General features: G+C 39.4%; 2 protein-coding genes across 2 annotated transcripts; both read left to right on the forward strand.

Annotated features, from left to right (window-relative positions):
• Nucleotides 1–4,207: 4,207 nt before the first annotated feature.
• Nucleotides 4,208–5,183, forward strand: LOC137246310 (trypsin eta-like). The gene has a single exon (XM_067777420.1). It carries the CDS (start codon nucleotides 4,265–4,267, stop codon nucleotides 5,075–5,077), a length of 813 nt encoding a protein of 270 aa, XP_067633521.1. The 5' UTR covers nucleotides 4,208–4,264; the 3' UTR covers nucleotides 5,078–5,183.
• Nucleotides 5,184–14,857: 9,674 nt separating this feature from the next.
• On the forward strand, nucleotides 14,858–15,844 carry LOC137246311 (trypsin eta-like). Its single transcript, XM_067777421.1, has one exon. It carries the CDS (start codon nucleotides 14,903–14,905, stop codon nucleotides 15,737–15,739), a length of 837 nt encoding a protein of 278 aa, XP_067633522.1. The 5' UTR covers nucleotides 14,858–14,902; the 3' UTR covers nucleotides 15,740–15,844.
• Nucleotides 15,845–18,189: the final 2,345 nt, after the last annotated feature.

The raw sequence follows: 18,189 nt of genomic DNA on the forward strand, positions 1-18,189 counted from the left end.
CGAGCGTCACTTTATCGCAACTTCGATATGGAAAACATGGTAAACTCTCGCTTACCTAAAAGCAACTTGTCTGTAGCCCAACCGTGGACTTTCCTCAGAGGGACTCTTATCTTAAGCGGTCGTCATCAAATATTTTCTCTATGCGGGACTCAGAATTGTATTCTTTAAAATAATTGGAGCTAATCATAGTCAAGATAAAGTAGGTGCTAAATTTAGAGCTGCCGAAAAAGTGAGGTTATGTTGTTGACATCACCTTTATTATTACATCATGCTTTGCTTTATACGCCAATTACACGGCTCAAGTCTCCTTGTGCCAATTACCAATTTGCACAAGGATTTGCCCGGTGTGTGCACTGGTTGCGCTATTTGCGCAGAAAACTGCGCTAAAATTAAAACGATTTTGATATGATTCTCATTTGCACAAATTTCGTCGATTTATATTTGCGCATGGCTTTTGTGTCATGTATGGGCCGTATTACGCTGTGATATAAATTTCCATCAGCCATATCTGTCAATTGATGCCTTAAATGACTGATTGCTGTCTAGCAGGGCATTTATTGCCAATATCAGTAGGCAGATAAATTAATGACCTTATACACGCTAATAAAACAACCAGTTTATAACGTTTATGATATTATTTATAAAGTTAAGATAAAAACAAAAACATAAAAAGGTGGTGTAACAAAAATTTTTGTATATGTTCTAGGTAATTCATATATATATGGGGATTTCCATGCCAACTCATCATGTCTATGGATTTAGCAGGTTTCAATGGCTTATTTTTAATGTTTTCATCCAGCGAATCGGAGAATATTTTGTAATTCTTTTTAATAATTTTGTAATTTTTTATTTTTTGATGACTTTCTATATAATAAAGATAACCCATTAAAATATTGCTTGCTTTTTGATTTATAAAAGTAAAAATATAAACAGAGCTGCTCAATCTCTTTACACTTATAGCACTTTTGTTTTTGTTTTGCCCTGAAGAATAGGCACAAATATAAATTCACACTTTGAATATAAAAAAAAAAAAATTATAGCACTCCCATATGCACTCACATATAAATTCGTTTCGTATGAAAGTGCCTGAACTTCATATGAAAGTGCAAAGAAAAAGCACCTCCATATGAAGCCAAGGCACTTCGGTATGATATGGAAATTTACACTAACAAATTGACATAAAAAAATGTTTCTAAAATTTTATTCATTAAGGGGGGCATCAGGATTCTTTAAACATTTAAAATATTTTTTTTTTTTCAATTTAAAAAAGTTCCAGTGCATATATAATTATACCTTTCATGAACATCTAATGGTAGATATATTAACTTCGGTCCGATGTTTGTAACGTTGAGAAATATAGAAGATAGACTCACCATTAAGTATACTGAATTGATCAGGGCGACGAACTGAGTTGATATAGCCATGTCCGTCCGTCCGTCTGTCCGTCTGTCCGTCTGTCTGTTTGAACGCAAACTAGTCCCTCAAATTTTGAGATGTCTCAATGAAATTTGGCACAGAAATGTATTTTTGTATTATATTAGACATTTGTCGGATCCGGTAGGATCGGACCACTATAACATATATCTCCCATACAACCGATCGTTCAGATAAGACGATTTTGGTTATTCCTGCTGCAATTTAAAAAGTATAAACGTGAAACTCGTTGATATATATTCTAATATATCATAGAAGATATCCCATACAACCGATCGTTCAGATAGAAAGATTTTTGGCCATTTCTCCCTTAGTTTCCAATATAAAAACGTAAAACTTGGTGATATATATTCTAATATATAATAGAAGATTTCCTGTAAAAATCATTTCGATCGGAGCTATATATAATATATATCCCATACAACGGATCGTTCAGATAGAAAGATTTTTGGAAATTTCTACCTTCATTTCCAATATAAAAACGTTAAGCTTGCTGATATTTATTCTAAATATCATAGATTTCCTGAAAAAATCACTTTGATTGGAGCTATATGTATATAGTATATACCTATCCCATACAACCGATCGTTCACATAGAAAGATTTTTGGCCATTTCTCCCTTAGTTTCCAATATAAAAACGTAAAACTTGGTGATATATATTCTAATATATCATAGACGATTTCCTGTAAAAATCATTTCGATCGAGGCTATATATAATATATATCCCATACAAGCGATCGTTCAGATAAGGGGTTTTTTGCCATTTTTTTTATATTTATCTTAAAAATCGTTTAGGTATGTACATCTATATATTTCTTATCTTATACATCCGATTTGGAGATTACGAACGGGATAAGATTATTGTTCAGCCCCATTCATGAAAGGTATGAAGTCTTCCGCACAGCCGAAGACAGTCCCGTCCTTACTTGTTTTATATATATATTGTGATTTGCACTTCCACATACACATTTTTCAACAGCCCTGAACAAAAAATTTTTTGAAATTTTTAACATCTTTGGATCCTTTTATGAACATTTTAAAAAGATACTCGAAAATACAAATTTCAAATGAAGAAGAAATGGCTAAAACCCTCTTAACTGAACAGTCGGTTGTATCGGGTATATAATATATATATATATGGTCAGTGTGATCGACTTTGCCAGACAACACTAGATATATGTATGAAATCGATTGTATAGGAGATATATGCTATAGTGGTCCGATCCGTCGGTTCCGAAAAATTATCAATCTGACACAGAAATAAACTCGCTCACGGAATTTCGTCAAGATATCTCAAAATTTGAGGGACTAGTTTATGTTCAAACTGACAGACAGATAGATGGACATGGATAATTCAACTCAGCTCGTTATCCTGATAATTTGGGAAACCTATTGATGGGTTTATCCCTACTCCTTCAAGAACTTACAATTTTCGAGATTCGGACAAAGCTTAATAGACCATTTCATTTTCATGAAAGGTATATGTAGTACCGGAAACATTTTTTGAATTGTACCAAACAAAGCCCGGTGACCATCGTGGCCTACCATACCAAAGGTCCCAGGTAAGACTCTCAGCGAAGGTTAGGTTAGGTTAGAGTGGCCACCGGTGCGAGCACCAGTGCGCTTAGGCCCAAAAAGGTACCATTGTGATACCATGTGGATCTCTCCCCTAATGAAACCAACAGGTCGATACAGCAAACGTCAGGAGTTGCTTAGGTTCCAACTTAGCTAGACCAAAAATATCGTCAAAGAAGGGAGATCCCAGAGATTCCTTCCTCTTGTGCCAAAGCGCGGGACAATCGCACAAAAAATGTTTGATTGTTTCTATCTCTTTGCAGCTCCTGCAGTAATCATTATAGGGAACACCCAGCCGTTGTGCGTGCCTCCCGATTGTTATGTGGCCGGTTGTAAGTGCAACCACCAGAAGAAAGTAACATCCAAATGCTATACATTCCGCCTGCAGACCTAATGGCCAAAAATATCGCGTTAGCCACTGCAACGAGGCTTAAGGCCTAGGGGAATTTAGGAAGTTGCTTAAGCTTCAGTCGCGTTAATATATATATTGATAGTTCGGCGGCGATTAAGGCAATAATCTCACACAGTACCTTATCGAGAAGTCTCATGGAATGTGAAGAAGCATTGGATAAACCTAAGCGAAAATTCATCTGCAATGCGAAATTGGTCTAAAACATGTAGGCCCCACTTCCGCCAATTTGTAGTAAAAATAGAAGAGTAGAACCACGAGAATTGAAAAAGAATCTCGACCAAACTCTTCTCGGAGGTCTCTAATTTTCATTTTTAACCACGGTAAAAGAAAAATACAAAATAAATCGGTAGGATGGCATGGAAAGCCCCATATGCTAGAATAAGAAAATTAAATCGAAAAACGAAGGCGATAGCGTGAAAGAAACTATTTTACGACCCAGTAATTGATTGTTAGAATGATATGACAATTTGGTACGTATTTAACTATGACTAGTTTTGGGCCCAGGCAATTTTACAATTAGTGGGGTACAAAACAGTTTTTTTCTACAAAATAGGCAAAATGGTGCCGAAATTTCAATCATGGAATTTCTCTCACTTGAAGGAAATAATCGTTAGCCCACAACTTCCCGAACCTCTTTGAATTCACGTACCCTTGAATTCGAACTCGCGAGTTCTTTTGTGTTAGCACTGGCCGTGCAATAATGACACCTGCGGCTAAGATGGTCACCAGTAAAGGGAGTGTGAAAAGAAGAGTTCTAGGTGCCATCGTATAGGCAAGTGTTACCAAAAAAGCGAGTTCATATACAGTTCAATTCGTTCACACTACGCATGGATATATAAAAAATGTACGCGCACTTCGCAAGTTCACTGAACTTTTTTGCTTTGAGCTTTTGTCTCTCAGTAACTTTGGCATCCTACGTTACGGCCGAAACGCGCATTATGTGTGGTACAGAGGTGGACATCACGGCGGCGCCACATTTAGTTTCATTACGCTACAAGCATAACTCATCATTGCCATTCATCCATCGTTGTTCGGCCACTATTTACTCCGCAGAACTTGTGCTGACAACGGCGCGTTGCGTCATCGGCTTGAAACCTCAGCAATTGCAAATTGTGGCCGGTAGTAGCTATCGTTTACAAAGCATAGGTTATATTACACTTGTCAACTCGATAATCATACATCCGGATTTCAATATCTGGTTCATCGATAATGATTTGGCATTATTGCGTTTGCAAATTCCATTAACAAAATCGGATTGGTTTGCGTTTGAACCGATTGCTTTGTCAAGGAGCCTACCTGTAAACGATGCCATTGCAACAGTAGCTGGTTGGGGTGGTGCTACAGAGGAGAGAGCTGATAATTCGGACAGACTACAGGAAGCTAGTGTGCGTATGTTGAGTGCAGCGGAATGCAGGCAGGCATATGGTGAGGGACGCATAAGTAAGGCGATGTTGTGCGCAGGTGTTGTCAGTCCCACTGGTGTTGTGATCGATGCTTGTCGGGGCGATGCGGGTAGCACATTGGTGTCTAATGGTTTAGCTGTGGGATTGGTGTCGTGGAGTAATGGTTGCGGCCGCGAAGGTTATCCTGGCGTTTATACAAATTTGGTATATTTCAAGCAATGGATTGAGAGTATGGCGCAGCAAAAATTATGAAAAAAAGTAAATTTATAGTGAATTGTGATGCTAGGGAGTAAATAAATCCCTTCAGTATTTAAGTTTTTGATGCTTTTAATAAAATCAAACAATTTAAAATTTATAAGCGTTTTATTTTATTCTGTGCGAATGTTTTTGTATCTTTTCAGTAGAAACCGCTATCTATGTGTATTATGTTTATTTTATATGAGTCATCATTCTTATCTCAAGACTTTGCTTTCGAGTACAAAAAGTGAGCATTGGCTGAATAAACCCAATAAGGATAAGGACAAGAGTAGCAAAGTCATCAATTTGAACTTTCGTCTGTTTGCATGCATGTTTGTACGCGTATAAGTAAAAAAATACCGACCTCATCGACATATTGCTAGAAGTCTAACTTAACCCTCCGATGAGTGACAATTCTGAACTTCACGGCCGTGTGAAAAGGTCCCTACGGACATTTTTGTTTTAAATCATGTTTTTTTCATATAAAAAATTTTTTTTTGATTTGTTTTGTTTTTATTGTTTATAACTAAATTCTACATACAAAAATAATTTTTTCAATTTTTAAAAATTTTTTTTTTGCTTGAATTTTCTTAAGACTGTTATAAAAAAGTTAAAAAATTATTGTTGTTGAGCGTGTACTTCTTGTCCCCCGCCCTGTGCGCCAGTGGTGCAGCGATGTAAAAGTGTGCTATGTTCTCCGCAAACAGCGTCGCCGCAACCGAAGCAGTATGCCCGCGTTTTCCGCTGCCACCCGTACTCAGAACGGCAAAGGCGACATGACGGTCTACTTGACCTAGCCGCAAACGACGGTGCATTGCCTTCCATCGGTCTTGGTAATAACTGAAATGAAAAGAAAAATAAAAAAAACAAATAAATATATATTCTATTCTTGAATTTGAAGATGTTTTTCTTACCCTGACATCGAATGCTTCCATCGCATTGCGTATCCTTGGATATGACGTTATATGGTTGTTTAGGGCACGTTCTTCGATATTTGGTGTGGCCAATTATTTCGTTAGCAGTAACAAGAACGACCGCCGTCTGTCACTCCTTTTTATAGGCTTCATTTCGTTGTAAATCGTAAAAGTAGCCAATGCAGCGACGTCCAGCATATTATAAAACATGGTCAACGTCCATCGTTGTGTTGCTCTTTTGCAGCTGTGAGTGCCTAGCATTTGATCCATGGTATCAACGCCGCATTTATTGGCGTTGTAATCTAATATGTCATAGGGCTCCCGATTCTCGGTTTGCTCGTCAACGCGGCAGGTGTAGTGCAATGTGGAGAGCACGTTCACCACTTTATTTTTTTCGGCACGTATGAGCATAACGCTATATCCCCTTCGTTGAACCAAATAATGTACTATTGATGGTGCGCTTCGGGTTCTTCTTGAACTCCTGTGGAATGAATGTTTTGTTGTAGCGCACTGTACCAACATATGCGGTCTTCCTCCTCATCAAAATACGCGCCAAGGTAAGAGTGGTAAAGAAATTATCCGCGTATATAGTACGGCCAGCATCTAAATATTTTTCTACAAGATCCTGCACTCCGTTCTGCCCTTGGTTTATCTCCTGTTGTTGGTTTGGCAGTTTTCCAGAATATATCATTCCCTTCACAGGATAATAACTCTGTGAGTCGCATAACCACCATACTTAGCTGGCTTTGACGGAATATATTGTGTGAAGCGGGCGCGGCCTCTGTAAGGGAACAACTGCTCATCAACTGTTAGTGCTTCATGAGGAGTGTAAGCTGCTGCCAAGTTATGTTGCAACATTTGCCAAATATCGTCAATAGCCGCAGTATTGCTGTTGATGACTCGCTGTTATCGAGTATTTTCGTTGTCGAATCGAATAAATTGCTTTATACACATGAAGCGATCGTACGACAACCCAGCTTTGTATATTGGGCAACGCGTCGCACCCCATAATTCCATAGCTGGCTCATGGTTTGATCTTGTGAGTCCATCATACAAAAGAATAGCTACAAAGGCGTCAAACTCTTTCACTGTCACTGGCTTCCACTCCTTTTTCTTCGTGGGATTCGCCAAACTCCATGCAGCTGTAACCTCCCTGCCTTTACAAGTGTATTATTTCCTGTGTCATGATTGAACGCATTATTGTATAGGGGTCGTGTATATTTCTTGTTGGTCCAGGTTTCTTTCTTGTGAAGTCGACCACGTTATGATTACGAGTGCGTGATGTTGGTGGTGCTTTTTTACTCCATTGGGTGCCATCTTTACCAATATAGTAACTTTCATTCGTTTCCTGTCCATCATTTTCTTCCTCTTCATCATCGTCGTCATCAGTATCTTCATTTAGCTCGACGTATCCTTCAGTTTCGGCATCTGACTCTTCAGCAGGTTGGTATGTGCGATCTTCATCATCCTCAACTTCATAATTATCAATTGCAGCAATATCAATTTCTTCATCCATAAAATCAGCAAATCTACTATCAACTGCACGCCTTTCATCCGCAGTCATTTGCTGGTAAATTCTACTACGGCGTATAACCATTTCAGCACCGTCCAAATTACTTGCATCTGCCATATTTATATTTTTGTTTCTATCACACACGATTTTATTCTCCGCTGTCTAAACTTTGACTGATTTGGTTTACGAAACTACAACTTCTTTTATACTCTTTCGTACGTCTACCTGAACACAAAGACAATAGAGATGATGATAAAAACAAAAAATTCTAAGAACTGGTTTATTGCTAGTAGTATAAAATTAGAATATTGTGCCTTTCCTTGAAAGCAATAAAGTTAATGTCTTCGAATTTTTCTTAGAATTTTTTGTTTTTATCATCATCCCTAATGTCTTTGAGTTTAGGTATTTGTGTTCAGAACAAGTAAATTATGTGTTGAAACAATAAAAAAATTATAATGATGCCCAAAAACATGCATTTATTATTGAAATTCAGTACAAGGTCCATACCAATTCACACGTCCGCGTACTATTCTCACTAAAACCTCAATAACTCCTAAAGTAATGATCTTTTTTTTCCAAAAGATGCGCAACAAAATAACAAAATACTCTTGGAATACAGAGTAACTTTGGGGGGGGGGGGGGTGTTGTAGTGGCCGAAGTAGGAGTAATTTCAGTTTGAAAAGGCAAAAAGGTCCCTAGGGACCTTCTCACTCATCGGAGGGTTAATATATGTATATGATCCATTTTATAAACCCTACTGGAACAGTAGTACCCAGAAGAATACTTCATCAGTGAGTGTATGGAAGTTAACAGAACATCCGAAAATATTTGTTCCCTGATATCTTAATGTACACAACCTTTTAGCCCGCAGAAAGTCCTTGATGCTATAAAGAATGTAGGTCTGTTTCATTATTTGTGACGAAATGAGGTTAAAAAAGTAAGGAAGACTAAGTTCGGGTGTAACCGAACTTTAGATACTGAGCTGAGGGCTTTGGAGACAAAATAAGGGAAAATCACCATATAGGAAAATGAACCTATGGTAACCTTGGAATGTGTTTGTATGACATGGGTATCAAATGGAAGGTATTAAAGAGTATATTAGAAGAGAGTAGGCCTTAGTTCTATAGGTGGACGCCTTTTCGAGATATAGCCATAAAGGTGGACCAGGTGTGACTCTAGAATTTGTTTGTACGATATGGGTATCAAATGAAAGGTATTAATGAGTGGCCCTTAATTGTATATGTGAAGGCGTTTTCGAAATATCGACCAAAGTGTGGACCAGGGTGACCCAGAACATCATCTGTCGGGTACCGCTAATTTATTTATATATGTAATACCACGAACAGCATTCCTGCCATGATTCCAAGGGCTTTTGATTTCGCCCTGCAGAACTTTTTCATTTTATTCCACTTAATATGGTAGATGTTACACCCATTTTATAACGTTTTTCCTAAAGTTATATTTTGCGTCAAATAACCAATCCAAACACAATGCTTTATTCATCCCTTTTTCGCTTTTGGTGTAGAATTATGGCACTTTTTTAATTTTTCGAAATTTTCGATATCGAAAAAGTGGGCGTGGTCATAGTCGGATTTCGATCAACTTTTGCTCAAGTTATCCTGTTAACGGCCGAGCGGAAGAACAGACGGCGACTGTGTATAAAAACTGGGCGTGGCTTCAACCGATTTCTCCTATATTCAGTTATCGTCATAGAAGCTAAGCCCTTACCAAATTTCGCAAGGATTGGCAAATTTTTGTTCGACTTATGGCATTAAAAGTATTATAGACAAATTAAATGAAAAAGGGCGGAGCCACGCCCATTTTGAAATTTTCTTTCATTTTTGTATTTTGTTGCACCATATTACTGGAGTTGAATGTTGACATAATTTACTTATATACTGTAAAGATATTAAATTTTTTGTTAAAATTTGACTTTTAATTTTTTTTTTTTGAGTGGGCGTGTTCGTCATCCGATTTTGCCAATTCTTATTTAGCACACGTATAATAGGGGTAACGTTCCTGCCAAATTTCATTATGATATCTTCAACGACTGCCAAATTACAGTTTGCAAAACTTTTAAATTACCTTCTTTTAAAAGAGCGCGGTGCCACGTCTATTCTCCAAAATTGTACTAATTTTCTATTCCTCGTCATAAGGTCAACCCACCTACTAAGTTTCATCGCTTTATCCGTTTTTGGTAATGAATTATGGCACTTTTTCGGTTTTTCGAAATTTTCGATATCGAAAAAGTCCGATTTCGTTCATTTTAAATAGCGATCTGATTTGAGTGCCCAGGAACTTACATACCAAATTTTATTAAGATACCTCAAAATGTACTCAAGTTATCGTGTTTACGGATAGAGGGACGGACGGACGTTTCCCCAACTAACATCCCTTCAATTTAAATTTCCATAAAATGTGACATAGCTTATAACAAGGATGCGGGTTGAGATTTGTGGTTAGGTTTTGACCACACACTTCTTTGTCGACTTCGAGTCAGTTATGTGACATAATGGAAACACATTTGATACCAACTGACCATCGGGTCAGCTTGATAAAGTTTTTAATGTAAAACACTTTAACCTAATGAAAACCAGGCATAAGGTTATTATTGCAGTACTTAAATATTTTCTATAATATTGTTACCAATATTAGCAAAACTAAGGAGTGCTGCCAGCTCTAAGCCGATGCTAAGCAGTGACGTGAATGCACATCAATAATTCAATCATTATGTATCTACATAAACGAAACAATAATTGCGTCTACATATATGTACCATGTACGTATACGAGCAGTGGAGAGTCAATGCACAAACACATGCATATATCTGAGATACTCCTGAAAGTATGCAATGAGAAAAACTATAAAATTGTGCAATTGTAGTTACAGCTGAGATGTCTGAGAGCTAATGGACTAGTGTAGCAGTTACGACTAAGACGATATTTAGCGAGCAATAGCAGTATTATTTTGAAAGTCAGTTTCATTTAAGCTATCAGTTTGGTTATTAAGCTATTCGTTGCACATTTTGAGTGTTATTGTGAAGTATTTTAATAAAGGCCATTTTTCCATTCTTCAATATTGGAGTTATTTATTCAACAGTTTAGCGATACGAACCTAGCAAAAGGGCAAATAAGAGGAATTGCAAGTAAATTCGTTACAATTGGTGTCAGAAGGGGAATTGTTGAATAAGTTCCAGAGGACAACAAGGACATGGCAAAGTTCAGTGAATTGAAGATCCAGCAACTGAAGAAGGAGTTGGAGAGCCGTGGATTGAATACAAGCGGCGTTAAACTTGAACTTCAGGCACGGCTACGAGAGGCAATGGAAGCAGAAGGAATTGATGTGGACGAGTATGTCTTTCATCTTGATGGCGATGAGACAACAAAATTGGAGGAGAAAAATGAAACACCGCAGACAATTACCAGCACAGACTTGAACATGATATTGGCTGCAATAACTGCTCAAATATCGACAGTAACATCCAAGATGGAAGCGCAAGAGGCACGTATAACAGAAATGTCATCACAAATATCCACCAACATGTCATCACAACTGGAAGAACAGAAAACGTATATGTCATCACAGATGGAATCCCAAGAGACACGAATAACATCGAAGATTGAGGCACAAGAAACGCGTATGTCAGAAATTTCGACACAGGTAACATCTAAGATGGAAACACAATTGGAAGAACAGAAGACATATTTGGCATCTCAACTGAAAGCGCAAGAGGCACGTATATCTGAAATGTCGGCACAAATTTCAGAACAGGTATCATCGCAGCTCTTTGTGAAACTTGAAGAGCAGGATGCAAAAATTTTACAACTCGAGTACAAAATTGATGCCGAAATAGAAGCGTTAAAAGGTCGTATGGAGCAGTTACAACTAAACCGCTCAGCTGTTTGAGCAAACAATCCAAAGGTAAAAACACCATCATTTGACGGTTCTGTTCCTTTCCAGGTCTTTAAGCTACAGTTTGAGAAGACCGCAGCAGTGAACAACTGGAATGCGGAAGATAAAGTTGCTGCATTATTCATGGCGTTGAAAGGGCCTGCAGCTGAGATTTTACAAACCATTCCAGAGGGCGAACGGAACTGTTATGAAGCATTGATGGGCGCTCTAGAGAGACGATACGGAACTGAGCATAGGAGACAGATATACCAAATGGAGTTGCTGAACCGCTTCCAGAGGCCTGGTGAAACATTGCAAGAGTTTGCGTCGGATATTGAAAGGCTAGCACATTTAGCGAATGCGGACGCAGCCGTGGGATACACTGAACGGGTAAAGATTCAGAGCTTTATAAATGGCATACGGGACGTCGGAACAAAGCGAGCTACATACGCAAACCCAAAGCCAACATTCGCAGAAACGGTGTCACAAGCTCTGATTCAGGAAACAGCGTCGCTTCTGTGTAAGCCAGTTTTCAAAACACGCCGTGTGGAAGTAGAAAGGCCAGAGTGGGTAGACACAATTTTTGAAGCACTGAAGGGATCTCAACAGAAGAATGCCGGAGTTATTAAATGTTTCAAGTGCGGCAACCCAGGTCAAATTGCAGGTCATTGCGATCTTGGTCCTAATAGTTCCAACAATGTGGGTGGCCATAAACGCAAAGCTGGCGGAAATGAGAAAGAGCGTGTCGGATGTAAAGAACGAAAACTTGCCCCGGCTATTCAATGTCCTGTGATATCTGTGTCGCAGATTGGAAGGAAATCAAGCAGTCTTACCATCAGAGGGAATGTGGATGGTAAAGAGCGTTTACTGACTGTAGATACTGGGGCATCTCATTCCTTGATTCGATCTGATTTGGTCTACAGGAGAGTAAAGTCATTACCTGGAGCAAGGTTGCGTACGGTCACAGGCGAGTATAATCAAGTCCAAGGCGAAGTGGTATGTGAGGTATTAATTGGAAAAGTCATGGTTCTACACAAATTCGTTGTGGCGGAGATCGTTGATGAAGTCATATTGGGAGTGGACTTCTTGGTTGACCATGACATCAGGATCGATATGCGGAGAAAAATTATGCGCTATAAGAACCAGGACATACCACTTAACTTTAGTTGGAAAAAGGGTTCAGCAGTAATCGGGTACTTGACGAAAGTCAAAGGCAAAGGTTGATAGATCGAATGGGCCAAATAAATCAAAATCAAAAGTACCTGCGAGAGAAACACTGGCATTGACAAAACCTAAAAGACACAGGAAAACGAAGCAACGAATTTCCGATGAAGAATGCGCGGGTAGTTTCAAGCCAGAGCGCACTACTGTGGGGAAACGTGGGAACGATACTGATTATGCAAAGCAAATCCGTCCAGCGCAAGCTCTACGAAGTAGTTCATCGGCCAAACAACAGAGTGTGAAGGAACGAACCAAGGTATTGAGTAGTACGATGAAACACAGGTACCATGAGAACAATAATTCGAAAGGTTTCTTGGCGGGAGATTTGGTACTGTTATACAACCCTCACCGGCGGAAAGGTGTTCCATCCAAATTTCGGTGCAGTTGGGAAGGCCCGTACAAGGTTGTGAAGAAGATCAGTGATACCATCTACCGCATACAAAGCATTGAGAAACCACGGAGTAGAAGAGTGGTACATTTGGCGATGCTAGCAGCGTTTAGATCGAGAGATTTGTCTGATCGGGACGATCAGACTTAGGTGGAGGGCAGTGTTACGAATATTAGCAAAACTAAGGAGTGCTGCCAGCTCTAAGCCGATGCTAAGCAGTGACGTGAATGCACATCAATAATTCAATCATCATGTATCTACATAAACGAAAGAATAACTGCGTCTACATATATGTACCATGTACGTATACGAGCAGCGGAGAGTCAATGCACAAATACATGCATATATCTGATATACTTCTATAAGTATGCAATGAGAAAAACTATAAAATTGTGCAATTGTAGTTACAGCTGAGATGTTTGAGAGCTAATGGACTAGTAGATTCTGGAAGCGACTAGAAGATGCGAATGTTAAAGTCAAAGAGTATAAAAGGCGACAGATGTGGAGGCGCTGGAATTCATTAAGCTATCAGTTTGGTTATTAAGTTATTCGTTGCACAGTTTGAGTGTTATTGTGAAGTATTTTAATAAAGGCCATTTTTCCATTCTTCAATATTGGAGTTATTTATTCAACAGTTTAGCGATACGAACCTAGCAAAAGGGCAAATAAGAGGATTTGCAGCAAATTCGTTACAATATAATACGTCAGTGGTATCCATATGCTCTGATAACCACCTAACGGTTGCAAAGCCGCCTGACTTGTTTAGTAAATATAAAATTCTAAGCTACTATCAAAAAACTGGCTTCCCCTCTTTCTCTTGAAAAAGTTTACCAGTCTGGCCCATTGTTTCGTAAGCAAACATCAACAATCGCTGCAATCTTCTTTACAAGGAAAGAAGTGTCTAGTGCTTTCCCTTAGACTCCTGACCCCATAAAGGAGATTGGGCTTGACCTCCGCATAGTACAGCCTGTCCTCCACATTAAGTTGTCATTTCAGCTTGCTGTCAAGAAGAATCTGGAGGTTCTGAACTCTGTAAGACAGCGTCAGCGGTATTACCGAATTGAGAGTTTTTAGAAATTCAGAGATCTTGTACCACCTCGTGAAAAGACCTACTTAGATTACTAAGGCTGGCGGCTAATATGCATAACTCAAACCACCACGTCATCACAACAGGGTGTACCGAGAAATGGTCTGAGCTCCCTTTGATGTCAGAAAACCCGTGCTCGATAAATCCTGCTTTTCACGTAAATATCACACAGGCGTTCCAGCGTTTTTTAAGTATTATGGTGGGACCTGCCTTTGAATTGGGCAGTATTTCCAAACTCGAGGATAACCAAAATTCAAACATTTCACCCTTATGGCAGCCAACCATTTCTATGAAACCCTCAAAGAGTTTTCAAGTTGCGCAGGAATTGTGTCATCGCTATCCGAAGACTTTTAGCACTTAAAATAGTTAATGACACATGGAAGCTGGCTTTCACCATGGAAAATGGAGGGTATTAGACCTGTAACCGTCTGCTGTGATGCAACTGTATCAATTGGGACTCCGAAAAATGAGGGACCATATGAAACCTAAGCTTTTCTTCACCGTCCATCCCCCAGCTTCCGTCCATATCTCTCAGGTAGTAGAATCTTTGTACAGTGCCTCGAGTAATGGAGTTCTGGCTCTATAGACTCACATTTTTATGTGTCTGTCAGTGAAAGAGCAGAAACCGCTGCTATATACTCAAATAGTTAAGAAGTCTTATCGCATATTATCGATAAGCGGGCACTTATTGTAATAAGATTAAAAAACCTGATAATCCAAATGGTTAGAACCCCTGACTTATGTACCGCAGCGCAATTGAGTCTTAGTTAGTATACTTCGGCTCTTTTCAAATAGTAGTAGTACCAATAACACAAGAAGTCAAAAAATGCAGCACCACCAAAAGCTCGCTATCATAATTTTCAGCGCCATCGTTTTTTTCGCAACCGTATCGTCCGCTTTAGTACAAATACAACCCTTCATCATTGGCGGTCACGAAGTGGACGTCGCCAAACATCCTTACCTCATTTCCATACGTTATCGTTTAGTAGACAATGGACCCTATTGGCACAAATGCGCTGGTGTTATAGTTTCGGAGCACGCAGTACTCACCGCTGCGCAGTGCATACGTGAGATACAAACCGACAGAGTAATGATTGTAGCAGCGGCTAATAGACGTACTGGTGGTGATGGTCAACATTATCCCGCTACCAAATGGATTGGGCATGCTGAGTTTTCAACTTATACAGCCGACTATGACATTGGTTTGTTGTTTGTCGACTTACCATTTGAATTTACGGCTGATGGCGCAACGTTGCGTAGCATAAATATACGTCGCCAACGTCCAGCTGCTGGACATTTGGCAACAGTTGTCGGTTGGGGTTATCGTGAGGAATTTGGACCATCATCAAATTACTTAAAAGAGATTCAAGTGCCAATCGTTAGCCAATCAGAATGTGTTTCCATATATGGTGTGGGAGAAGTCACCGAGCGTATGATCTGTGCGGGATTTGTGAATGGTGGACACGATGCATGTCAAGGCGATACTGGCGGTCCATTGATTTATAATGGGGAACTGGTGGGATTAGTATCTTGGGGGCGTGGTTGTGGACGTCCTGGCTATCCAAGTGGTTACACATATGTCGACAGTTTAAGGTCTTGGATTGGGGAGCAGCTGGAAAAGAATACTGGTCGTGGTTTGAGCGTAAATGAAAGTGCTATTTAAAACTTTATTAGACTGCTTGGGATTACGATAAGAAGTTTTGTGAAGACTCCATTTGAATTAGGAATCAATAAAAGAGAGTTAAGCCTTTTACTCTCTCAAACCGTTTGTTGCCAAGTTTCTGAATTTTGAGTGAAGCTGAGCTAAAGAGGGCCCCTCATTAAAAACTTTTGAATTTGTCTCGCCCCTTTTAGATACATTCGAACTTCTGGGTCTTCTTGAAAAATCTCATAACAAACCCGAGTTGAACCTTGGTTTGTTGTTGTTGCTGTGATAACAATGTTTCGCCCGCTTGTATAGGCACTCCTGAATTGTCGTCAAAATTCTCTAACGGAATTTGATCAAAACTAGCAGTTCCAACAGGCTTGAACCAAAAAAAGGTGCTGTTGGAAGCGTAGATTACACATTACCATTGCTTACTTACTTACTTACTTAATTGGCGCTTAACCGTCCAAACGGTTATGGCCGTCCAACAAGGCGCGCCAGTCGCTCCTTCGTTCCGCCAACTGGCGCCAATTGGTCACACCAAGGGAGTTTAAATCGTTTTCCACCTAGTCCTTCCAACGGAGTGGGGGCCGCCCTTTATCTCTGCTTCCTTAGGCGGGTTCCGATAGAAACACTTTCTTGCCCGGAGCATCATCTTTCATTCGCATAACATGGCCGCTTCATCTGCTGTTGTCATGGTCCATTGCTTCTACCCCATATAGCAGGACGGGTACGATAAGTGACTTGTAGAGTATGATTTTCGTTCGCCGAGAGAGGACTTTACTTTTCAATTGCCTACCTAGTCCAAAGTAGCATTTATTGGCAAGATTGATTCTTCGCTGGATTTCAGTGCTGATGTTGTTGATGCTGGTTCCCAAATAAACGAAGTCTTTTACTATTTCGAAATTATGGCTGCCAACAGTAGCGTGGTTGCCAAGGCGCATATGCGCTGACTCTTGCTCGATGACAGCAGGTACTTCGTTTTGTCCTCATTCACCATCAAACCCATCTTTACCGCTTCTTTTTCCAATTTGGAAATGATTACCATTGATTGCGGAGATGTAATCTTGCGGGTCAAATGGTATCAATCAATAGAAAATGCTTTTTAGAGATGTGCTAGAGAATCGCGACTATTGATAGACCTTGAAATGGTGGAGATGCGATAAGGCGCCGGCCATAGGACATCCTTGGACGCAGACAGCAATCCATTTCATGCATCCATACTAAGCATGTACCCGTACCTAGCCGGGGGCGACAATTTTCGACCTGAGACAGTTTAAAAAGGGCCACATTCATGTTAAATCCGGCCCGCGGGAAGTTTTAACCCTAGGCCTTGACAGAAGGAAAGGGTTCTTTGAAGTAAGGAGTGTTTGTTCACCAAGAAATTAGATTCCAAACGATCACGCATCCTTGTCTACTTCACATACTCCTTTGATTTCCATAAGGTTGGTTGGATCAGCTGTTTTATATGGATATGGATACGTCAAAGGTAAACGGCCCTTAAAGGCCCAGTTAATGGTGACTTAACCATAACCAGATAAAGCAGCTGATCTAGCCAACCTTATGGAAATCTATGTAACCGATTAACGGTGCCATAAACGGCCATTAAAGGGACAGTTAATGGTGACTTAACCATAACCAGATAAAACAGCTGATCGAACCAACCTTATGGAAATCTATGTAATCGATTAATGGTGCCATACCATAACGCTAAAGCCATAACCATATCATAGCCAACCAAATGGTTTTTGGTTTTCGCCATATCCATAACTTAAAAATATTTGAGTTGGAGAATTTATCAACTTTTTGTAGATTTTATTTATTGTTTTGGATACGTTTTGACTAAGAGACTTATTTTTTGTGGTATATGTTTGTAATTTTTTGCGTTTTCTTAATTTTCATGAAATTTTCGCGATTTTTAGGTTAATGCACCAATAACTGATAACAATTTTATATGGATCAGTAAAAATATAGTTATGACTATGGCGTTATGACTATGTCAACTTTAACTTAGGCTTAAACCATCAAATTGCGGATTGCAATCATCAATTCCAACGGTAGAAAAATTTGGTTTTGATGTAATAACCACGATTTAACGTTTTCAATAACTTTTTTGTGAAATTTTAAAGAAAAAATAGCGTGTTTTGTTAATCTTCAAGTAGGTAATGTGTGAATTACCCTAACGGTAGGACAATCTCTATTGCTGTCCGTTGTTGGCGATTCTCTAAAGCTTTAGGCCTCTGTCAACGAACTTGTGTTGGGTTATACCTTTTCCATTTTTGGATTATAGCTCGTATTTTGACTTGACATTCTTCTGCACGTTGAATTGGTTGAATTCGCTTGGCCATCATTCGCCTTGGGTTACAGCCGGACAGATAGGCCTTGACGTTCTAAGACATTGTCCCTGCGGTCGATGCCAGGATCAAATATATAATATTGCACAGAGTGGTGTATGATAAACGCGAGGC

The sequence above is a fragment of the Eurosta solidaginis genome, chromosome 3 (assembly GCF_040869045.1).
Source record: "Eurosta solidaginis isolate ZX-2024a chromosome 3, ASM4086904v1, whole genome shotgun sequence".
NCBI lineage: Eukaryota > Metazoa > Arthropoda > Insecta > Diptera > Tephritidae > Eurosta > Eurosta solidaginis.

Bases quoted from the DNA above. Each gene is read 5' to 3' on its own strand.
- LOC137246310 (XM_067777420.1), top strand. From the start codon at position 4,265: ATGTACGCGCACTTCGCAAGTTCACTGAACTTTTTTGCTTTGAGCTTT.
- LOC137246311 (XM_067777421.1), top strand. From the start codon at position 14,903: ATGCAGCACCACCAAAAGCTCGCTATCATAATTTTCAGCGCCATCGTT.